The following is a 22,361-nucleotide window of genomic DNA, read 5'->3' as shown; positions in this document are numbered from 1 at the left end:
TGTGTAATGGGTACTATGGTGCCATCAAGCAAGAACCCCCTAGCAATGAGTACGTAGGTAAGCAGCACTTATGTGCCAAATATGTAATGGGCATGTTATATAGTATGTAATGGGCATCATGATGTGTGGCACAATGTGTAATGGGCATTATGGTGTGTGGCCTTATGTGTAATTGGCATTATGGCGTGTGGCTTTATGTGTAATGGGTATTACGGAGTTTGCTAAAATGTGTAATGGGCATTACTGTGTATGGTCTAAAGTGTAATACCACACCCCTTTTTATGATGCGGCTACGCCGTGCAAAGGTCCCCCTGCTATTATGTCTAGATGTGGGACCACCCATTACCATAATTCTAGATTCGCTATTGATATAGGGGGTAATATTTTTTAAAAATTGCTTGCACATGCCCTTCCTGATGCTTCTTTTTCATGTGAGGTGTATGTGGAAAAAAATTCCTAACTCAGGGGCAGATTTATTAAGCTCGGTGAAGTGATAAACTGTCTGTTTTTTATTACCGGCCAATCAGCTCCTAACTGTGAAGCTATAGGCTTGGTTTGAAAAATGACAGGCCACTTTATCACTTCACCGAGCTTAAAAATCTACCCCTAAATCACTTTGAAATTTTGACCCTTTGTTTGTTTTATTAATCTTGGCTGACTCTGATGGGACCTATACACTTATCGATTTAGGGGCATTTTCTAATCAATCTCACTAGATCGATAAGAAAATGCCCCTACGTCACTGTGTCTATAGGGGCATAGCGATCCGTGGCCCCGATCCGCTGCACATTGCCCCGTGTGTAGGCCCCATGAGAGTCATTATACATTCATTTACTTTACACGTAATTGTACCCCACCCCCTTCCTACTCTATAGTATCTGCATCCCCACAGCTGCATCCGACGCCCCCTGTCGTTTTGTTCTAACCCATACCCCTGACATCAGGTTACCAGCTTCAAAAGCTGTCCGATCTCTATTGAATTGGAGCCATCATTGTGTATGCCCAGTCTTCCACAGCAAGTGTATAGAGAACACAGGACAGACCTTCTGCAGTGATTATAAATATATTGGAAAATATAAATTTGATAGGCTTAGAAATTTTATAGACATGTACAATTTGCCCATTGCTACATTCCACCATTGTGTCGTATAGTACAATGGTTCAAAATATCTGCCTGCTACTTGGTGAACAAGCCTATTTGATACAAAGGGGGAAATTTACTAAAGGAAATTTGTAAAATATAGGTGTATTTGTATCCAGAAATACACTTATGTTTGACATTTACTATCCCGAAAATACGGCAATTCGTATTTGTATTGAAAGTACATCAATACAACTACGAATTGCCGTATTTTCGGGATAGTAAATGTCAAAAATAAGTGTATTTCTGAATACAAATACACCTATTTTTTTACAAATTTCCTTTAGTAAATTTCCCCGAAACGCGCACTCAGGAGCGTCAGAACCTTGTGCCTGTGACTCGGACAGACCTTAACCATACTGGATTCAGGTAAGTATAATACTCTTTTTACTATTATCTGCATACCCGCACTAACACAACACAACTAATTCTGTCGTATATTGTAATTGCCTAGGAATGCTTCAGCAAAGGGAGAATATCTGTTAGATTATTTCAAGCAATAGCTCAAAAAATACCAGATCATAGCTTTAATTGCTAATCGTTAGTTAATATGCATGATGCAATGAGATCGCTTAGGTGACTCAACAGTGACATCTTTTGGCTAAATATAAGAATACCACCCTGCTCTGTGCATCTTGACCAGAACAATACCTTGAATATCTGTGAATTCAGTATCACTGCCACAAACTACATCTCTCACACTTCAGACATGAATCTCAATGTGATGGACCCCCATATTCCCCCTGCAATGGTCTTCCAACAGGGGAGACTAGGGAGGTCAGGAAGCATAAAAGTAGATCCTGTCAACTCTTCTTTACTTTTTCTTACCTCTGTTTGCACTCTTACCTGGCTCTTCTCTGAAGTCTGACCCTCTGACTCAGGTTCAATGCGCACAGGACCGCGGACATTGAGGGGGCATTAAAGGCATCTGATTTGGGACAATTTCTCTGCCGGATACACTGGGAAGGGGTGAAATTTGCCCAAATCGCTGTAGTATATGGGGGCCTTTAGAGAATAAATGATATTCAGAACCGTTATACATACTGTAAATTAGATTTGGTGTCAGTTATTAGAAAATGTTACAAAGAGCACCACTTTTACCCAAGGCACATAACAAAATAGGCAACATTTAAGGTAAAGAAATTAGAAATGAGTGCCGGGATTCGGATTTGTCGCCGGGATTTGGATTTGGCTTTGTCAAACAGCGGTGAAATCTTTGGATTTGGATTTTTTAAAACAATGGTCAAAAACGCCCAAATTTCGTAATTTTGCGTTTTTTTGTCCTTAGAGTCATATTAACCTCAATAACATTAATTTCCATTCCTTTCCAGAAAATTTTGACCACTTTACAGATCACAATGTTGTTTTTATTCAATTTAGGCCAAGGTCTGCAGCAAGCTGGCTGGTTATTAACACAGGGAACTTCTGACAGTATAGTATGGGTGCAGAACATACTGTACAAACAATAAAGAGAATTTTTTTTACATTTTTATTGTTGTAATGTGCAGCTTGTATAACGCTGCGTGGAGGCAGAACAATCACACACAGAACTTATGGTGTATACTATTGGGGTGCAGTATACACCAAAAAAATAAAGAATAGTTAACATTTTTATTAATGATATTGGGATAGGATTACTCAGCAATGTATCCATCTTTGCGGACAATACAAAACTTAGCAAAGTCATCAAATCATCAGAAGATGTCACCATGCTTCAAAATGATCTTGCAATTCTAGATGAGTGGGCAAAAAAATGGAAGATGAGGTTCAATGTCGATAAATGTAAGGTTATGCACCTTGGGAGACATAACCAGTGTGCAAGTTACAACCTTAGCGGAGAGGAACTGGGTAATTCCATACTTGAAAAGGATCTAGGAGTCCAAATAGACAGCAAACTGAGATGTAGTGCCCATTGTAATGTAGCTAGAAAAAAGGCCAACACAATTCTGGCATGTATTAAGAGGGGAATGGAAACTAGGGACTCAAGGGTAATTATGCCACTGTACAAAGCATTGGTGAGACCTCACCTCGAGTACGGAGTGCAGTTCTGGGCCCCAGACTACAAAAAGGACATCATACAATTAGAAAAAATCCAAAGGCGAGCAACAAAGCTTATTAGGGGAATGGAGAATTTAAACTACGGGGAGAGATTAAGCAATTTGGGACTATTTACATTGGAAAAGAGACATTTAAGGGGGGACATGCTCAACATGTACAAGTATATCAAGGGCCAATATAAGGAACTGTCACACACCCTCTTTTCTAATAGAAAGGAATCTAGGACACGAGGGCATGAGTATAGATTAGAAGAAAAAAAATTTCATTCAGCTAGTAGAAAGAATTTCTTTACGGTCAGAACAGTCAAACTCTGGAACTCTCTTCCCAGAGAGGTGGTAACAGCTGGCTCATTAAATGCATTCAAGGCAAAATTAGACAAACATTTACTGGATAAAAACATCCAAGGGTACAAATAGCAAATATAAAATGTCTGTAAAATATCAGAACCTACTCCAGGTTGAACTTGATGGACGCAAGTCTTTTTTCAGCCTTACCTACTATGTAACTATGTAACAGCAAAATTTATTTTTATATTGTATTTTTTTTATGGATGGGGCTTGTATAACACTGTGTGGACCATGAAGGCAGAACAATCACACACGGAACTTGTTCTGACAGTAGTATAGGGTGTATTGGATTGCAGTGCAGCACACCACACACCACAATGATAAAACGATTAAAAATTAAAAGCTGACGCAACCTGCCTGTGTACTACTGTACCCCACTACACTGACTGACAGCCTGTCTAACACATGACCACTACAATTACTAGGTATATATATAATATATAACCCAGCACAAACCCCAGCACACAAACCCCTCTGTACTGCACTGCCACACAAACCCCTCTGCACTGCACAAATCCCTCTGCACTGCACAATACCCCTCTGCACTGCACAACACCCCTCTGAGTCTGCACAGCACAAACCCCTCTGAAGTCTGCACTGCACAACCACAACACCACCCCACTGTTTTTCACTGCACTGACTGCACTGCACCCCTCTGCACTTCACAGCACCCCTCTGCACTGACTGCACTGCACCCCTCTGCACAAGTTGCACAACACCCCTCTGCACACTGACAACACCCTCTGTACAATGCCCAGACCCCACTGCAGAGCTGTGCACAGCTGGAAGTGTCACTGTGAAATGGCGCCGAATTCTCCTGACTCCGAGCTTTTATAGACTCTGTGTCTCGCGAGAATCCGACCCCAGATTCCCGCATACTGGTTTCCGAACGGAATCCGGACTGCTCTTACCTCCAATCTCTATCTTCCAGCTCACTTTCACGAGGCTGAAGTTGGCTTCTTATTCGGCCAGCTTCTTATTCGAGCTCCAGCTTCTTATTCGAGCTCCAGCTTCTTATTCAGAACAATCACTTTTACAAGGGTTAATGAATCATGGACCAAAAATTTGACTGCAGAAATCAACAAAGGGGGGTCACGTACATATGACCCACTAGCAATTTCTTTTGACCAACAAGAATTTGGGCAGTAATAGGCCAGTAAAGTGGGCATGGGTCCAAGATGTCATCATTTTGAATAAGTAGCTGGTGTCCTGCAAGGGTTAAACAGCGTTGGTCAACAAATATGACACTGAAAGCCCACACAGGGGGGTCACTTACATATGACCCACTTGTCATTTCTTTTGATCAACAAGGATTTGGGCAGAAATAGGGCAGTAAAGTGGGCATGGGTCACAGATGTCATCATTTTGAATAATTAGGTGGTGTTCTGCAAGGGTTAAACAGCGTTGGTAAACAAATATTACACTGGAAGCCCGCACAGGGGGGTCACTTACATATGACCCACTTGTCATTTCTTTTGACCAACAAGGATTTGGGCAGAAATAGGGCACTAAAGTGGGCCTGGGTCCCAGATGTCATCATTTTGAATAAGTAGCTGGTGTCCTGCAAGGGTTAAACAGAGTTGGTCAAAAAATATTACACTAGAAACCTGCAAAGGGGGGTCACTTACATATGACCCACTTGCCATTTCTTTTGACCAACAAGGATTTGGGCAGTAATAGGGCACTAAAGTGGGCAGGGGTCCCAGATTTCATCATTTTGAATAAGTAGCTGGTGTCCTGCAAGGGTTAAACAGCGTTGGTCAAACAGTATGACACTTGAAACCTGCACAGGGGGGTCAGATACATATGACCCACTTGCAATTTCTTTTGACCAACAAGGATTTGGGCAGAAATAGGGCACTAAAGTGGGCATGGGTCCCAGATGTCATCATTTTGAATAAGTAGCTGGTGTCCTGCAAGGGTTAAACAGCGTTGGTCAAAAAATGTTACACTGGAAACCCGCACAGGGCGGTCACTTACATATGACCCACTTGTCACTTCTTTTGACCAACAAGGATTTGGGCAGAAATAGGGCACTAAATTGGGCATGGGTCCCAGATTTCATCATTTTGAATAAGTAGCTGGTGTCCTGCAAGGGTTAAACAGCGTTGGTCAACAAATATTACACTGTAAACCCGCACAGGGGGGTCACTTACATATGACCCACTTGCCTTTTCTTTTGACCAACAAGGATTTGGGCAGTAATAGGGCAGTAAAGTGGGCATGGGTCCCAGATGTCATCATTTTGACGAAGTAGCTGGTGTCCTGCAAGGGTTAACCAGCGTTGGTCAGAAAATGTTACACTTGGAATCCACACAGGGGGGTCACTTACATATGACCCACTTGCAATTTCTTTTGACCAACAAGGATTTGGGCAGTAATAGGGCAGTAAAGTGGGCATGGGTCACAGATTTCATAATTTTGAATAAGTAGCTGGTGTTCTGCAAGGGTTAAACAGCGTTGGTCAAACAGTATGACACTTGAAACCTGCACAGGGGGGTCACCTACATATGACCCACTTGCAATTTCTTTTGAGCAACAAGGATTTGGGCAGAAAATGGGCACAAAAATGGGCATGGGTCCCAGATGTCATTTTGAATAAGTAGCTGGTGTCCTGCAAGGGTTAAACAGCATTGGTCAAAAATTTTTACACTTGGAATCCACACAGGGGGGTCACTTACATATGACCCACCTGCCATTTCTTTTGACCAACAAGGATTTGGGCAGTAATAGGGCAGTAAAGTGGGCATGGGTCACAGATTTCATCATTTTGAATAAGTAGCTGGTGTCCTGCAAGGGTTAAACAGCGTTGGTCAAACAGTATGACACTTGAAACCTGCACAGGGGGGTCAGATACATATGACTGACTTGCAATTTCTTTTGACCAACAAGGATTTGGGCAAAAAATGGGCACTAAATTGGGCATAGGTCCCAGATGTCATCATTTTGACTAAGTAACTGGTGTCCTGCAAGGGTTAACCAGCGTTGGTCAAAAAATGTTACACTTGGAATCCACACAGGGGGGTCACTTACATATGACCCACTTGCAAGTTATTTTGACCAACAAGGATTTGAGCAGTAATAGGGCAGTAAAGTGGGCATGGGTCACAGATTTCATCATTTTGAATAAGTAGCTGGTGTTCTGCAAGGGTTAAACAGCGTTGGTCAAACAGTATGACACTTGAAACCTGCACAGGGGGGTCACCTACATATGACCCACTTGCAATTTCTTTTGAGCAACAAGGAGTTGGGCAGAAAATGGGCTCAAAAATGGGCATGGGTCCCAGATATCATTTTGAATAAGTAGCTGGTGTCCTGCAAGGGTTAAACAGCATTGGTCAAAAAATGTTACACTTGGAATCCACACAGGGGGGTCACTTACATATGACCCACTTGCCATTTCTTTTGACCAACAAGGATTTGGGCAGTAATAGGGCAGTAAAGTGGGCATGGGTCACAGATTTCATCATTTTTAATAAGTAGCTGGTGTCCTGCAAGGGTTAAACAGCGTTGGTCAAACAGTATGACACTTGAAACCTGCACAGGGGGGTCACCTACATATGACCGACTTGCAATTTCTTTTGACCAACAAGGATTTGGGCAGAAAATGGGCACTAAAGTGGGCATAGGTCCCAGATTTCATCATTTTGAATAAGTAGCTGATGTCCCGCAAGGGTTAAACAGCGTTGGTCAAAACATATTACACTTGAAACCCACACAGGGGGGTCACCTACATATGAACCACTTGCAATTTCTTTTGACCAACAAGGACTTGGGCAGAAATAGGGCACTAAAATGGGCATGGGTCCCAGATGTCATCATTTTGAATAAGTAGCTGGTGTCCTGCAAGGGTTAAACAGCGTTGGTCAAACAGTATGACACTTGAAACCTACACAGGGGGGTCAGGTACATATGACCCACTTGCAATTTCTTTTGACCAACAAGGATTTGGACAGAAATAGGGCACTAAAGTGGGCATGGGTCCCAGATGTCATCATTTTGAATAAGTAGCTGGTGTCCTGCAAGGGTTAAACAGTGTTGGTCAAAACATATTACACTTGAACCTTACACAGGGGGGTCACCTACATATGACCCACTTGCCATTTCTTTTGACCAACAAGGATTTGGGCTGAAAATGGGCACAAAAATGGACATGGGTCCCAGATATCATTTTGAATAAGTAGCTGGTGTCCTGCAAGGGTTAAACAGCGTTGTTTAAAATTTTTTACACTTGGAATCCACACAGGGGGGTCACTTACATATGACCCACTTGCTATTTCTTTTGACCAACAAGGATATGGGCAGAAAATGGGCACTAAAGTGGGCATAGGTCCCAGATTTCATAATTTTGAATAAGTAGCTGGTGTCCCGCAAGGGTTAAACAGCGTTGGTCAACAAATATTACACTGGAAACCCGCACAGGGGGTAACTTACATATGACCCACTTGCCATTTATTTTTACCAACAAGGATTTGGGCAGTAATAGGGCAGTAAAGTGGGCATGAGTCACAGATGTCATCATTTTGAATAAGTAGCTGGTGTTCTGCAAGGGTTAAACAGCGTTGGTCAAAACATATTACACTTGAAACCCACACAGGGGGGTCACCTACATATGACCCACTTGCCATTTCTTTTAACCAACAAGGATTTGGGCAGAAATAGGGCACTAAAGTGGGCATGGGTCCCAGATGTCATCATTTTGATTAAGTAGCTGGTGTCCTGCAAGGGTTAAACAGCAATGGCCAAAAAATATTACACTTGAAACCCACACAGGGGGGTCACCTACATATGACCGACCCACTTGCCATTTCTTTTGACCAACAAGGATTTGGGCAGAAAATGGGCACAAAAATGGACATGGGTCCCAGATATCATTTTGAATAAGTAGCTGGTGTCCTGCAAGGGTTAAACAGCGTTGGTCAAAAAATATTACACTTGAAATCCACACAGGGGGGTCACTTACATATGACCCACTTGCCATTTCTTTTGAGCAACGCTGTTTAACCCTTGCAGGACACCAGCTACTTATTCAAAATGATGAAATCTGTGACCCATGCCCACTTTACTGCCCTATTACTGCCCAAATCCTTGTTGGTCAAAAAAAATTGCAAGTGAGTCATATGTAAGTGACCCCCCTGTGTGGATTCCAAGTGTAAAATTTTTTGACCAACGCTGTTTAACCCTTGCGGGACACCAGCTACTTATTCAAAATGATGAAATCTGGGACCTATGCCCACTTTAGTGCCCATTTTCTGCCCAAATCCTTGTTGGTCAAAAGAATTGCCAAGTGGGTCATATGTAAGTGACCCCCTTGTGCAGGTTTTCAGTGTAATATTTGTTGACCAGCGCTGTTTAACCCTTGCAGGACACCAGCTACTTATTCAAAATGATGAAATCTGGGACCCATGCCCACTTTAGTGCCCTATTTCTGCCCAAATCCTTTTTTCTCAAAAGAAATGACAAGTGGGTCATATGTAAGTGACCCCCTGTGCAGGTTTCCAGTGTAATATTTTTTGACCAACGCTGTTTAACCCTTGCAGAACACCAGCTACTTATTCAAAATGATGAAATCTGGGACCTATGCCCACTTTAGTGCCCATTTTCTGCCCAAATCCTTGTTGGGAAAAAAGAATAGCAAGGGGGTCATATGTAAGTGACCCCCCTGTGCAGGTTTCAAGTGTCATACTGTTTGACCAACGCTGTTTAACCCTTGCAGGACACCAGCTACGTATTCAAAATGATGAAATCTGTGACCCATGCCCACTTTACTGCCCTATTACTGCCCAAATCCTTGTTGGTCAAAAGAAATTGCAAGTGGGTCATATGTAAGTGACCCCCCTGTGTGGATTCCAAGTGTAACATTTTTTGACCAATGCTGTTTAACCCTTGCAGGACACCAGCTACTTATTCAAAATGATGACATCTGGGACATATGCCCACTTTAGTGCCCATTTTCTGCCCAAATCCTTGTTGGTCAAAAGAAATGGCAAGTGGGTCATATGTAAGTGACCCCCCTGTGCGGGTTTCCAGTGTAATATTTGTTGACCAACGCTGTTTAACCCTTGTGGGACACCAGCTACTTATTCAAAATGATGAAATCTGGGACCTATGCCCACTTTAGTGCCCATTTTCTGCCAAAATCCTTGTTGGTCAAAAGAAATTGCAAGTGGGTCATATGTACCTGACTCCCCTGTGTAGGTTTCAAGTGTCATACTGTTTGACCAACGCTGTTTAACCCTTGCAGGACACCAGCTACTTATTCAAAATGATATCTGGGACCCATGCCCATTTTTGTGCCCATTTTCTGCCCAAATCCTTGTTAGTCAAAAGAAATTGCAAGTGGGACATATGTATCTGACCCCCCTGTGCAGGTTTCAAGTGTCATACTGTTTGACCAACTATGTTTAACCCTTGCAGGACACCAATTACTTATTCAAAATGATGAAATCTGTGACCCATGCCCACTTTACTGCCCTTTTACTGCCCAAATCCTTTTTGGTCAAAAGAAATGGCAAGTGGGTCATATGTAAGTGACCCCCCTGTGTGGATTCCAAGTGTAACATTTTTTGACCAACGCTGTTTAACCCTTGCAGGACACCAGCTACTTATTCAAAATGATGACATCTGGGACCTATGCCCACTTTAGTGTCCTATTTCTGCCCAAATCCTTGTTGGTCAAAAGAAATGACAAGTGGGTCATATGTACGTGACCCCCCTGTGTTGATTTCTGCAGTCAAATTTGTGGTCCATGATTCATTAAGCCTTGTAAAAGTGATTGTTCTGAATAAGAAGCTGGAGCTCGAATAAGAAGCTGGGCGAATAAGAAGCCAACTTCAGCCTCGTCTCACTTTCTCCATATTCAACAAGTTTAACATACTGTAGATCATTGTACCTTTCAAAAATTGCTTTCACTTTCTGTCGAGATATATTTTAGCATACAAAGGAGGAATTTGGTCCATCTAGTGGCCTCTAGTGGTCACTGATGGTACTTCTCAAACTTGCTGGATATGGAAAGAGGGCATACTTGCCTACCCTTTTGAAATGGCCTGGAGGCTCGCGCAAATCGGGTCCCCCTCCTGGCCCCCCGGGAAGGTGGGTAAGTCTCCCGCATTATTGCCACAGCCCCTGCTCCCCCCTTCCCTGCAGTATAAAATTCCGAGGGTCCGCGGGAAGGTGATGGGGCTAAAATGACGCGAATTGCGTCATTTTGTGTAATTTTAGCCCTTCCCTCCATCCACAGACCCGCAAATGAATGCGGCTGCCTGTCATAAGGACGGGTCTTGGTGATGTCAGCCTCACCCCGCCCCCGAAACGTAGCCTCATCCCACCCCCCCTTTCACTTTTCTCCCGGCTTCTCCCGGAGAGGAGTTTTAAAAGGTTGGCAGGTATGAATAAGGGAGCTGTGAATGCAGATAATGGAGGTAGGAGCAGATAAGGACTGGGGTGGTGTGGAGAGTTTATGGGCTAAAAACTGTCACAGCTTAAAGTAAAAGTATAAGATATACATTGTAGAAGTCGTCATTTGACAGGATTTTAACTAGTGATGAATGAATCGCACTAAAGGCCCCCAGCTGTACTCTGCATATGTTCTGCCACTAGTCTCTGAACCCCAATATTGTATTGTAAGTTACAATATATTTCCAAACTTGTATGATAAGGGTCAAAATTTGTGAGAGACTGGAAAAAAGTGTACGTTTTGATGACTAGAATCAGAAGCAAACAGAATGAAGAAGTCGGAAAGGAAAGTGAAACAAGAAGCCAAGGTACACACATGCCAATCCTGAAAATATGTCATTAATATCCTCTCATACTAACTGATGATCCACAAAGTTATTCAGATGTTTATCAAAACATTCCCAAGGTGCTCTGGTAATTAAGCACAAGCAAATACAATGAAGATACTGTAATTGTATATCTGATGGATGATTTTGTTCCAATAAATCAGTGGGGAGATGTCTTTGTTTCCATTCACTTGTACAGCACAGTACAGTGAGTGAAGGCACATTAGCTCCTCCCTGTTCCTCTCCCCTGTCTGAGTATTTGTATGTGTTACACTGGAACAGTAGTGACAACTATCTAGTGCAAGCTGCTAACACAAGATTGCTTCTTTTGCAATGAAGTTATGGCTGTGTACAATGATCTATATTTCCTTATCAGGTAATTTCACAGTAAAGCTGATTTATAGCAAACAATTCTTCTCGGTGTCTCCACCTTAATACTTATTCTCTCTGTTACAACAGGAATCGGTAGATCAGAAAGTGTCACACAGTCACAACCAGTGATAAGTGCAGAAGCTAAAGCGCCGATCACTCTAGATTGTGAATATGACACAACAGATATATCTCCCTATCTCTTTTGGTATGTTCAATATCCTGGCAAAAGTCCACTTTGTATTATAAGAAATTTTGAATCATCAGAAGAAGTCAAATCTTATGCTAAGTTTTCAGCAAAACGCGACACAAAGAAGAAAGTTATCTCCTTGACAGTTTCTGATGTCAGCATGACAGACACGGGATTGTATTACTGTGCTTTGAGTGGCACAGTGTATGAGTTCCATAATATAACTGTACAATAATCTCTGGGAATAACTAACATATAATTACTGTGACATTTTCTGTGAGAACAACACCACATTCTCCTATTCTTGTTTACAATGAATGAGGCTATTTTTTAAATGGAGAAAAGCGCTCCATCTTTTTTTCTCCCCAATATTCCCTCTGTCTGTCAATCAAGTACGCTGCTCTGCAGTGCGAGTGCCGAACGTTTCCTGCATAATGAGTCCTGCACATGTGCAGTTTACCTAACACCACTTATGCGACCCCTTAAACCCAGAAGGGTGTGGTATAGCGCTCCGACAGCGGGAAAACCGATGGTCAGTAGCCCGACTGCCGGTGCTCCGACAGTCGGGCTACTGACTCGCTGCGCTCGCAATGCTGCGGGCTTGGTGGTTCTGTTCTCCCTCTATGGGGGTCTCTAAGGGAGAATAGCCCCTGTGAGTTGAGATCCCCCTGTTGTAGCACCGGCAGTTGGGATTCTGAAATTGGGATACCGACTGTCGGAATCCCCCTGTCGGTGCTTCATCCGGCACCCAACTCAGAAGCCCCACCTCTCATATCTTTTTCCCCACATCATCTCTTGCCACTTTTTAGCTGCCTCCCCCTTATTATCACTTCTCTCTTTTTCTCTCCCGGGTCATCTCTCCTGACCCCCTCTTTCTTTCACCCTTTCCCCCTGTCCCCCTCTGCTTTCTCTCTCCTCTAGCACTGCCTTTCTCTCTTCCCGCCACGCTCACTCTCTGTCTCTCCCCCTTTCTTTTCCTGACACTACCACTCTTTTTCTCTGGGTGTCCCCCTCTCTCTGCCTGTCTCTCCCTTACACTCACTGTATCTTGTGTCCCTCTTTTTCTCTCTCTCCCTCCCTGACATTTTCTCTCTCTCTCCTCTTTATTTCTCTCATTCCCATTTTTTCCATGAATCTCTCTCTCTGGCTACTGCTATGTCTCTCTTTCTCTACTCAGTTCTCCTGACACCTTCTTTTTCTATCACTAACCTCACTCTTTCCTCTGCCCGCTATGGGGCATTGTAGAGACAATGGTGAGTGTGGGTGTATTGGGTGGGCCCTTTCAAGATTTTGCTACGGGGCCTTTAAAGTTCTAGTTACACCCCTGCCACTCCCCGTTCCCTACCCTGCTGTGCCTGGCTGGAGACAGAGTCCCCCGCTGGACTGCTAGCCAATAGGTGCTTTCGGTCCAGCAGCCAATCAGAAGCAGCATTGGCTGCTGGACTGCGAGCGGCTATTGGCTAGCGGTCCAGCGGGAGAATTGAGCTCTGGCTCAGCCGGGCACAGCGGGGAGCGGGAAAGCTTGGCAGATGGGGGAGTGGGCTGTATTCCCCCTTGGCAATGAGCAATTTAAGTCCCCCTTGGCAACGAGCAATTTAAGTCCTCCTTGGCAACTAGCGATTTAAGTCCCCCATGGCAACGAGCAATTTAAGTTTCCCTTGGCAATGAGTATGAAGCCCCTTGGAATCAAGCATGAAGCCCCTGGCATCAAGCATGAAAAGGTAAGTGGCACTTATGTGTCAAATGTGTAATGGGCATTATGGTTTGTTATATAGTATGTAATGGGCATCATGTGTGGCCTTATGTGTAATTGGCATTACGGCGTGTGGCTTTATGTGTAATGGATAATACAAAGTTTGCTAAAATGTGCAATGGGCATTACGGTGCCTGGTATAATGTAAGAGCCCCTCCTACTACAAATCGGGGGGGGGGGGGGGGGGGGGGGTGTGTGTGCTCCGGGCATTGTGGCACCTAGCTACACCACTGCATGTGCCAGTCCTGGGACCATGGTGGGAATCAGCAGCAGCGGTGGAGGTGGGGCTAGCATTGTGGGCAGCGGCAGCCCTCCTCCTACACTAAGGTAGGAGTTGCTACTCTTATGATCATTTCCTGTGTTAAACCTATAATACTGTATGTTTATATGATAACTTGATGAGTTACAAAACTGATGTACTGTAAAAGACTACAATTGCAGCATGAGAGGCTTTTAATGAGACAGGAAGTGATCAGCAGTGCATGCTAATTACACCTGTCATACAGTCAAAAGTTACAGCAGAACAGACAGCTCTACGTCTGCCATGCATTATCTAATTTCATCATATCATTTTATCATAGGTAAGTCAGATATTTCCTTGATTTTCTTGGTATTCATTCCATGTACTTATTTTCAAAACCAGGTTGATGTTGCCATGTAATTGATTGCTGCTTTAAAAAAATTGGAAAACTCTCCCAAAATCTCTCACTTTCTGAAACTCTCAATACATTTGGCCCTTTGTGTCCATTTGTATGGCCAGTCATAAATTTGGAACTGAGTTATTTCCCTTTCTTACTTCAGTGCTTGGAATGTCCCAATGTAAGGTGTTCCAGGATGAACAGATTAGAGTAAATGAAGGAGAACAAGTGACGATCTCATGCTACCAGAATGTTACCAGTAAGGACACCATGTTCTGGTACAAAAAAAATATCCATGGAAGGATTGAATTTCTTGGTAGTGGATTTGATGGCACAAGAGAAGCTGGGACGTTTTCAATGTCAGCAAATCCAGATGAGAGAACAACGAGTTTGGAGAAGAGTTGCGCAGAGCCTGAAGACACTGCTCTGTACTTCTGTGCAGTTAGAGACACAGTGATATTATCTGGGGCAGTCAGCGTTCAGGAACTGCTGTCACTTACAGTATGTAGCTCTCAGATGCAAGCTGACAAATGAAAAGGACCTAGCTAACATATATAACTAAGTTTAGTTCATTACATATTTATTATAAGGCAACTTGTATTTTAGATTTACTGATCTGCTAAACTATTCTTGCTCACAATGAAATGCATGCATTCAAATAGGCATAACAATGTCCTTTACTTTATAAAAAAAAATATAGAATACAGTACTGTGAAAGAAAAAAACCCTCCGGTACTAAACACAACAGGATATAGGCAAATGGTTATGACAATTACAATATAGACATTGTCAAAATGCCAACAGGCAACGTGAAATAAATAGAAATTAAATTATTTGAATTGAAAAATAAAACATATTTTAAAGGTAACCTTTCTAAAAAGCTATTCTCTATGGTATGCTGAGTATATTTAAAGATTATTAAAGGAGCATGATAATGAAATACTTAATGCTTAACATAGAACAGGAATGATGACCGTTAATGGAATCTGTATGCAGCCAATAAGAACATTATTACTGAATGAATAGGGTGGTCTAAACCAGGAATTTTCTTTACCTACCATCTCTGATGAAGGCTCTTTGGGGTATACTAATGCCTGGGAGAAAATAAACCATAATAGCATAGTTACAGTATTTCAGGAGCTGTGACTGCACTGCATTTCATGCCAAACAAAACAAGTGAAGCATCTCGTGACGTCCGAACCTGCCAACTACTGGTAATCTACAGTATATCAGAAGGTATATATTTACTAAAAGTTGATTTTTTGTTATACTTTTTTATTGTTGGCCATGACTTGTTTGATATTCTCCCATCAGGTAGATGCTTCAGGTCCATCTCCAGCCAAGTCGTCAAGAACCGCAAAAAGCTTTGGCTGGGGAAAAAAATAAAATCCTGGAAGAAGCTGCCATTGATAGTATCAGGCAGGATAAACCTGGTCAAGATGGCGGTCCTTCCCAAATTCTTATACGTGATTCAACACTCACGAATTTACCTCCCTGAATCAATATTTAGAAAACTGAACAGTATTATCTCCTCATTCATTTGGAACGGGGAGCGACCTAAAATTCAGTTAAATAATCTAATGAGGGCGAGTGGGGAGGTCGGCTTGGGTTTACCAGATATAAGAAGGTATTATATAGCTGCCCAGTTAACACAGTTAAGCTCATGGCTAGACCAAGAGTCACACGGTAGTGACATGGCCATAGCTCTAGTGACCTCCTCGTCTCCAGGCAAAACCCCGTTATACAGGATCTTACAGGATAATAAATTAGCCTCAGACCCTCCACTCCTGTTCTAATCCATTAAAATATGGTGCAAAGCAAATTAAATGATGGAAATTGATTTCATAGACCGGGAATATCCAGTAGAAGTCCTACTATTAGATAGGGAACTTAAAGAACTCCAGATCAAAGAAGCATGGCATATGGTGACCACCCTCTCTCAGCTATATAATATAATGGGCCTTAAATCCTTCTTGCAGCTATCGGTACTTGTGAGTTATCTGGGCTGCCGATTTTTTGATTGTATGCCTTAAGTTAAGGCATACAATCAGATGCGATGCGATATCGCATCGCATCGCATGCGATCATCGGATGCGATGACCCGATTTTTCCATAGGAATCAATGTTAAAATTGACTGAGTCCATTTTAACATGGAATTCAATGGGAAAAAGGGGTCCTTTTCATACCCCTACTATCCAAGTGGGCATGGAGTTGGATATAAACCTGTGGCGAGCGTAGCGAGCCACCGAGCCCGAAGCGTGGCGAGCGAAGCGAGCCCCGCGAGGGGACGGTATTCTGTGTCCCCTCGCGGGGCGCGCTACGCTCGCCACGCTTCGGGCTCGGTGGCTCGCTACGCTCGCCACAGGTTTATATCCAACTCCATGCCCACTTGGATAGTAGGGGTATGAAAAGGACCCCTTTTCCCCATTGAATTCCATGTTAAAATGGACTCAGTCCATTTTAACATTGATTCCTATGGAAAAATCGGGTCATCGCATCGCATCGCATCGCATCCGATGGTCGCATGCGATGCGATGCGATGTGCCCGATCCGACCCGATTTAGAAATCGGCAGCCCGGATAACTCACAAGTACCCAGCTATCTTTTCCATAAGATTGGGCACCAGATATTTGGCCCATTCTGCTTATTTAATTCAATGGAACACAATTAATGGCTCAAAAATATGCATATGAATGTCATCATTAGATTTTGCTTCCTCATAGGTTGGTATATCTCTATACCCCAACCACCAGTGTGGGTAGGCGTACAGACACTTTCACCACTGGTCATAAGGAGCTTCTCCATCTCCAAACAATGCAAAGTATTCTTGTTGCTACACCCCACTGCCCACAGCTGGTGATTCTTGGTCAATGAACTCTCTACTTGCACTTGGCCCTCCTTCTTCCTCTGATTCCTCATACTTGGTATGATGGTTCTCTTGGCCCTTGTTTTATTATCATCTGCGTGTGTGTCCGCTGCAGTTATATTACTTCTTTGCAATTAACACATTCCTGCAGGGAATGGGATCATTCGTCAGACTGCATTTAGGTCTACAGTCATTAGGTCGACCCCACTAGGTCGACTGGCAGGAAGGTCGACCTGACTTAAGGTCGACATGGGCCAAGGTCGACATGACTTAAGGTCGAATTTGCATAAAGGTCGACATGAGGAAGGTCGACTGGTCATAAGGTCGACATGGGTTTTTCACTGTTTTTTTATCCGAATGTCGACACAGTCGACATGGACACAGTTGGCAATGAGAATCGGACCCTCGCATTGCTCGCTTCGCTCGCGATGCTTCGGGCACGGTGCCTCGCTGCGCTCGGCACACTATTTTATTCTCCCACCACGCCCTAGTGGATGGTAGGGCATGAAATACCGCATGTCGGCTCAAAAAACAGTGAAAAACCCATGTCGACCTTATGACCAGTCGACCTTCCTCATGTCGACCTTTATGCAAATTCGACCTTAAGTCATGTCGACCTTGGCCCATGTCGACCTTAAGTCAGGTCGACCTTCCTGCCAGTCGACCTAGTGGGGTCGACCTAATGACTGTAGACCTAAATGCAGTCTGACGAATGACCGCATCCCTTCCTGCAGATATACATTATTGATTTTTTTTTTCGTATATCATTTTAATCCATCTTCTGTTGTTGCCTACATGGAAAGTGATCCCGTTATTACTGCCATCAAATGAAAGGGCTCTTTCAGTAACTCAGGTCCATATAAGAAAAGAATACAACTGTAATCAGAATAGTTAAAATGGAAGCAGGGGCATCAATAAGTAATACAGTCACATGAAGCAGTTACCAGGTGCTCACTAATTCCGGCCAATGACATGGCAGAGTCCTGATCAGGGCCGGTGCAAGGCACCGGAGCGCCCCAGGCGAGTCGGGTTGGGGGCGCCCCGGTGCCCGGGGGTGGTACCTGTATTGCCCGTCCCTGCAGTGCTGGTCTGCGGCGCTGTCACTCTGTGATATAGCTGCTGCTTTCGGCGGCGGCGGCGGGATCATCATCCCTGGAGTGTCCGTGCGGCGCTGTCCTGTGCAGTGTGCAAAGCTGCTGCTGGCGGCGGCGGGATCCATGGAGTGTCCGTGCGGCGTTGTCCTATGTAAAGCTGCTGCTGGCGGCGGCGGGATCCCTGGAGTGTCCGTGCCGCAGGGGTACCTGCGGCACTGTCCTGTGTATAAAGCTGCCGCAGCTTTATACACAGGACAGCGCCGCAGGTACCCCTGCGGCACGGACACCCCGGCCAGCTATATGCACATGGGGGTCAGGTGAGGGGCGAACTGCCGCCCTCCAGGTGCCGGCGCCCTAGGCAAATGCCTAGAGCTGCCTAGTGGTGGCGCCGGCCCTGGTCCTGATCCTCTATGTTCAGTAGCACAGATATACTGACTATAGTGTCTCCTTTTAGATCGGTATGCGGTCATTGGGTAAAAAGGACTATAGTGTAGGTGTGAATCTAGAATTTACTGACCCACGGTCAAGCTTGACCTTAATTTAATCTTAATGTACACTTGCATTTGGGCAGTTTGAAACTTTATAATACAAATTACATTTTAATAGTAAACAAAGTTAATAAAGCTCGTTCTACTTTTCTCCTTGTTTGAGATGTATATTTATTTTGCAGCTTCAAATTGAGTTTGCTAATTACATGTGGTATTTACGCAATATGAATAATTTGGCAATGGAAACAGAGAACCCATTACAAGTTATAATGAATTCCTTCATTCAGTGGCATACATTTGAGCTGAACTGCACATGGGCCGTAATGTTTACCACACAGAGGCATAGCTGGAAATTGCATGGATATCCATAAAATGTGTTGGGCTATCCTGGGTGGTAATTGGCTACCAGCAGAGGGCATGTCACAGTCATGTCAGTTTTAACCACTGTGTTTAACCACTGTGTTTAAATAAGAAGACATTCTGTGCATTCCATAGAGCTGGTGCCTTATAGGATGATTTGGCCAATTAAACTGACAGTGTTTCTTTGTATATACATCGATGGTTAGGTGCTTCAGCCTTTGGGAATATCAATAAGATGCAGCTTAGCTACAACATTTATATAAAGATGTAGGGCCAGATGTATCAAGCTCTAAAAAGTTATAAAGTGGTAAACAACCAGCCAGTCAGTTCCTAACTGCCACTTTCAAATCCAGTCTGTAACATGACACTTAGGAGCTGATTGGCTGGTTGTTTATCACTCTTCACTTTATCACCTTTTGAAGCTTGATACATCTGGTCTGTAGTAATGGCCAGTGGGCCTGATACAGCATGAGTTGTAGTTTTGCAAAAAATCGCAAAACTACAACTCAGAATGCTAACATGTGGGGGGCCGCCCAGCACAGGGCAAGGCAGGCACAGGACAGCCATGTTTTGAGTAACAGCAGCTGTGTGTGATGCCAGCCACCTTGAGCCACACCACAAATGGTACAGGACATGACTGCATTGTTTACACTGTGCCCACCCAATGCCGTATCGGTGCCAACTCATCAACGTGATGCCACCGTCAGCAAGTCCGTAGACTTCGGACGCATTTTTCAGAATGCTACCGGAGTTTAAGAACTCACGTCTGCTCCTGCATTAAAGAGGAAAGGAGTTGGGAGAAAAAGTCTCTGGTGCAATGGAGGTTGAAGGGAATTGTCACGGTAGATAGATTAAATTTTAAAGTTAAAGTGTAATGCCAGATCAAGGACATAATAGGAATTAGCAAGAGGGAGAAGCAGTGGGGGGTTGTGTAAAGGAAAGGTTCCCATAAGGGGGAGCAGCCGGAGAAGTTATATGTCGGGGGGGGGGGGGGGGGGGGCAGCACTGCTCGTGAGCAGGTTAGAGAAATTTGAGTTGAATAATGCCATTTTATTTGCAGATTGACATGACACTCCAGAGAAGGGGACTAATGGATGAGAGGAGACAAGGAAAATGTTTAGAACAATTTATTTTTTCCATAGCATTAGAAAGCTATTAACACTAAATTACAAGTTTACCTAATACAGAAGGCACCTTGCAAAATGTATAAATATATTTTTTTAAATATGTGAAACAGAGCATGTTGTTACACATGCTCTATGACTGGACTGGAAACTATTGCTCTATCAGCAATGCTAAGCTACTGTATATGTTGCCTTCCTGTAGGCTTTCAAATATATAAAGTGTAGCATGCAGCATGCCATACGCAGCAAGTCTTCCCATGATCATGCTACATGTATTTAGTTTTTCTCCCCCACAGTTTTTTCATGGATATCTTCATTTCCTCATTCCTCAGAGTATAGATGATGGGGTTTAACATTGGTGCTATGATCGTGTAAAACACAGACACTAATTGATCTGCTTGAAAGGTTTTGGATGGTCTCATATAAATGAAGACGCAGGGACCGAAGAAAAAAGTTACCACTGTAAGATGGGACACACAAGTTGAAAAGGCCTTACGTCTGCCTTCAGCGTTCCGTATTTTAAAGATTGCCTTACCAATGCCAACATAAGATATTAGGACAGCCAGGAAGCAGCCAAGTGATACAATACCACTGTTGGTCACTATCATAGCATCGATCATGGTTGTGTCAGTACATGCCAGTCTTATTAGAGGTGGGATGTCACAAAAGAAACTGTTTATTTCATTAGGGCCACAAAATGGCAGCCCCATAGTCAGTGTAGTCTGGATGTTGGAGTGCACAAAGCTAGTGGCCCATGTTGCAGCTACCATCCAGAGACACCGCTGTTTACTCATGATGGTGGAATACTGCAGTGGTTTGCAGATGGCTGCATAGCGGTCATAACCCATAGCTATAAATATAAAACATTCTGCACAGGCAAAGAAGTGAAAGAAATACAGTTGAGTGATGCAGCCATTAAATGAAATGGATTTCCTGTCAGAAAGGAAGTCTACCAACATCTTTGGTACAGTTACAGATGAGTAGCAAAGATCAATGAAAGACAGTTTACCCAGGAAGAAGTACATTGGGTTGTGGAGATGATAATCTGTTCTTATAGTAAACATGATTAAAATATTCCCACAAAGAAGCAAAGTGTATAACAGCAGAAACAGTGAGAACATAGCATATTGCAGGCTGTGGGGAAAGGTGAAAGCCACAAAAACAAATTCTATCACTTCAGTTGTATTATGTTTACCGATAGTAGTGCCAGAAATATGGGATTTCTGTGAGTTCACATGGCTCTCTGATATGTTATTAAATGAATCCAATGCCATATTATCTATAATGTATAATGAGAAAGAGTTAGTAAATGTCAGTTGGTTCCGGTTTATTCAATAATGTGTTCAAATTACAGTATGACATAATTATTGAGACACAGCATACTATTCATATTTTCCTCACAACTAAAATACACCAAACCATGTAAAAAAAAAAAGTCCCAAAAAATAAAATAAAAAAAGAAATGGCAATTATATATATATGCAGTTTTCTGACAGTTTGACCATTAATTACTCAGTGGAAATAGAGCATAATTGCCTACCCTCCAGGAAGCTGCAGGAAGCTTCAGATTTTTGCGGTAGCACCCTGCAACTCCAGAAGAGAAGGACGTTCTCCCTCATTAGGCTCTCTTCCTAGTGAAGCTGACAGGATGGTGTTATAATGACCAGCATTAGTCCGTGGGAAGAGGACAGGGCTGGAATTACATCATGTAGCCCTGTTCCCTCACTACTGACTGCCAATCGCAGGTGTTTCCCTGTTTGTGATCTGTGACTACTCTGGACCCTCCAAATTCGAATTTCATATTGCCCAGAAACAACTGCACCAGCCATTTCCATCTCTCCACAGCCAAACCGATGAAAATCATCTTACTAAGGACTGTCTGGACCTTAATATCTAAAGACTGGTAAATATCCCTAATGGGGTAGGACCTATCTGGACTGACAGCTGTTATTACTGGGGAACATAGCAGATCATATAGTATTAGGGTTAAAACCAGAACACTGTTGTACATCAACATATTGTTGCGCATATTTGTAAGCCTGCTAATTAGCTTTCTTCATATTGACCTTTCATGTGGAACAACAATGTTTTTTTTATCTTCTTATATATGTTTATTAATGTCTAATAATTTTAATCGACTGCATCATTCTA

General features: G+C 43.2%; 1 protein-coding gene across 1 annotated transcript; it reads right to left on the bottom strand.

Moving 5' to 3' along the window:
• Positions 1–20,476: 20,476 nt before the first annotated feature.
• Positions 20,477–21,484, bottom strand: LOC146079021 (olfactory receptor 4E2-like). Its single transcript, XM_083186148.1, has one exon. It carries the CDS (start codon positions 21,482–21,484, stop codon positions 20,477–20,479), a length of 1,008 nt encoding a protein of 335 aa, XP_083042274.1.
• Between the last annotated feature and the right edge of the window lie 877 nt (positions 21,485–22,361).

Source organism: Crinia signifera, chromosome 1 (assembly GCF_055691185.1).
Source record: "Crinia signifera chromosome 1, ASM5569118v1, whole genome shotgun sequence".
In the NCBI taxonomy this organism is placed as follows: domain Eukaryota; kingdom Metazoa; phylum Chordata; class Amphibia; order Anura; family Myobatrachidae; genus Crinia; species Crinia signifera.
Note: the sequence above shows the minus strand (reverse complement) of the source record. Positions and strands in the feature narration are given on the sequence as shown.

Excerpts from the sequence above, each read along its gene's own strand:
- LOC146079021 (XM_083186148.1), bottom strand. The coding sequence starts at position 21,484 with ATGGCATTGGATTCATTTAATAACATATCAGAGAGCCATGTGAACTCA.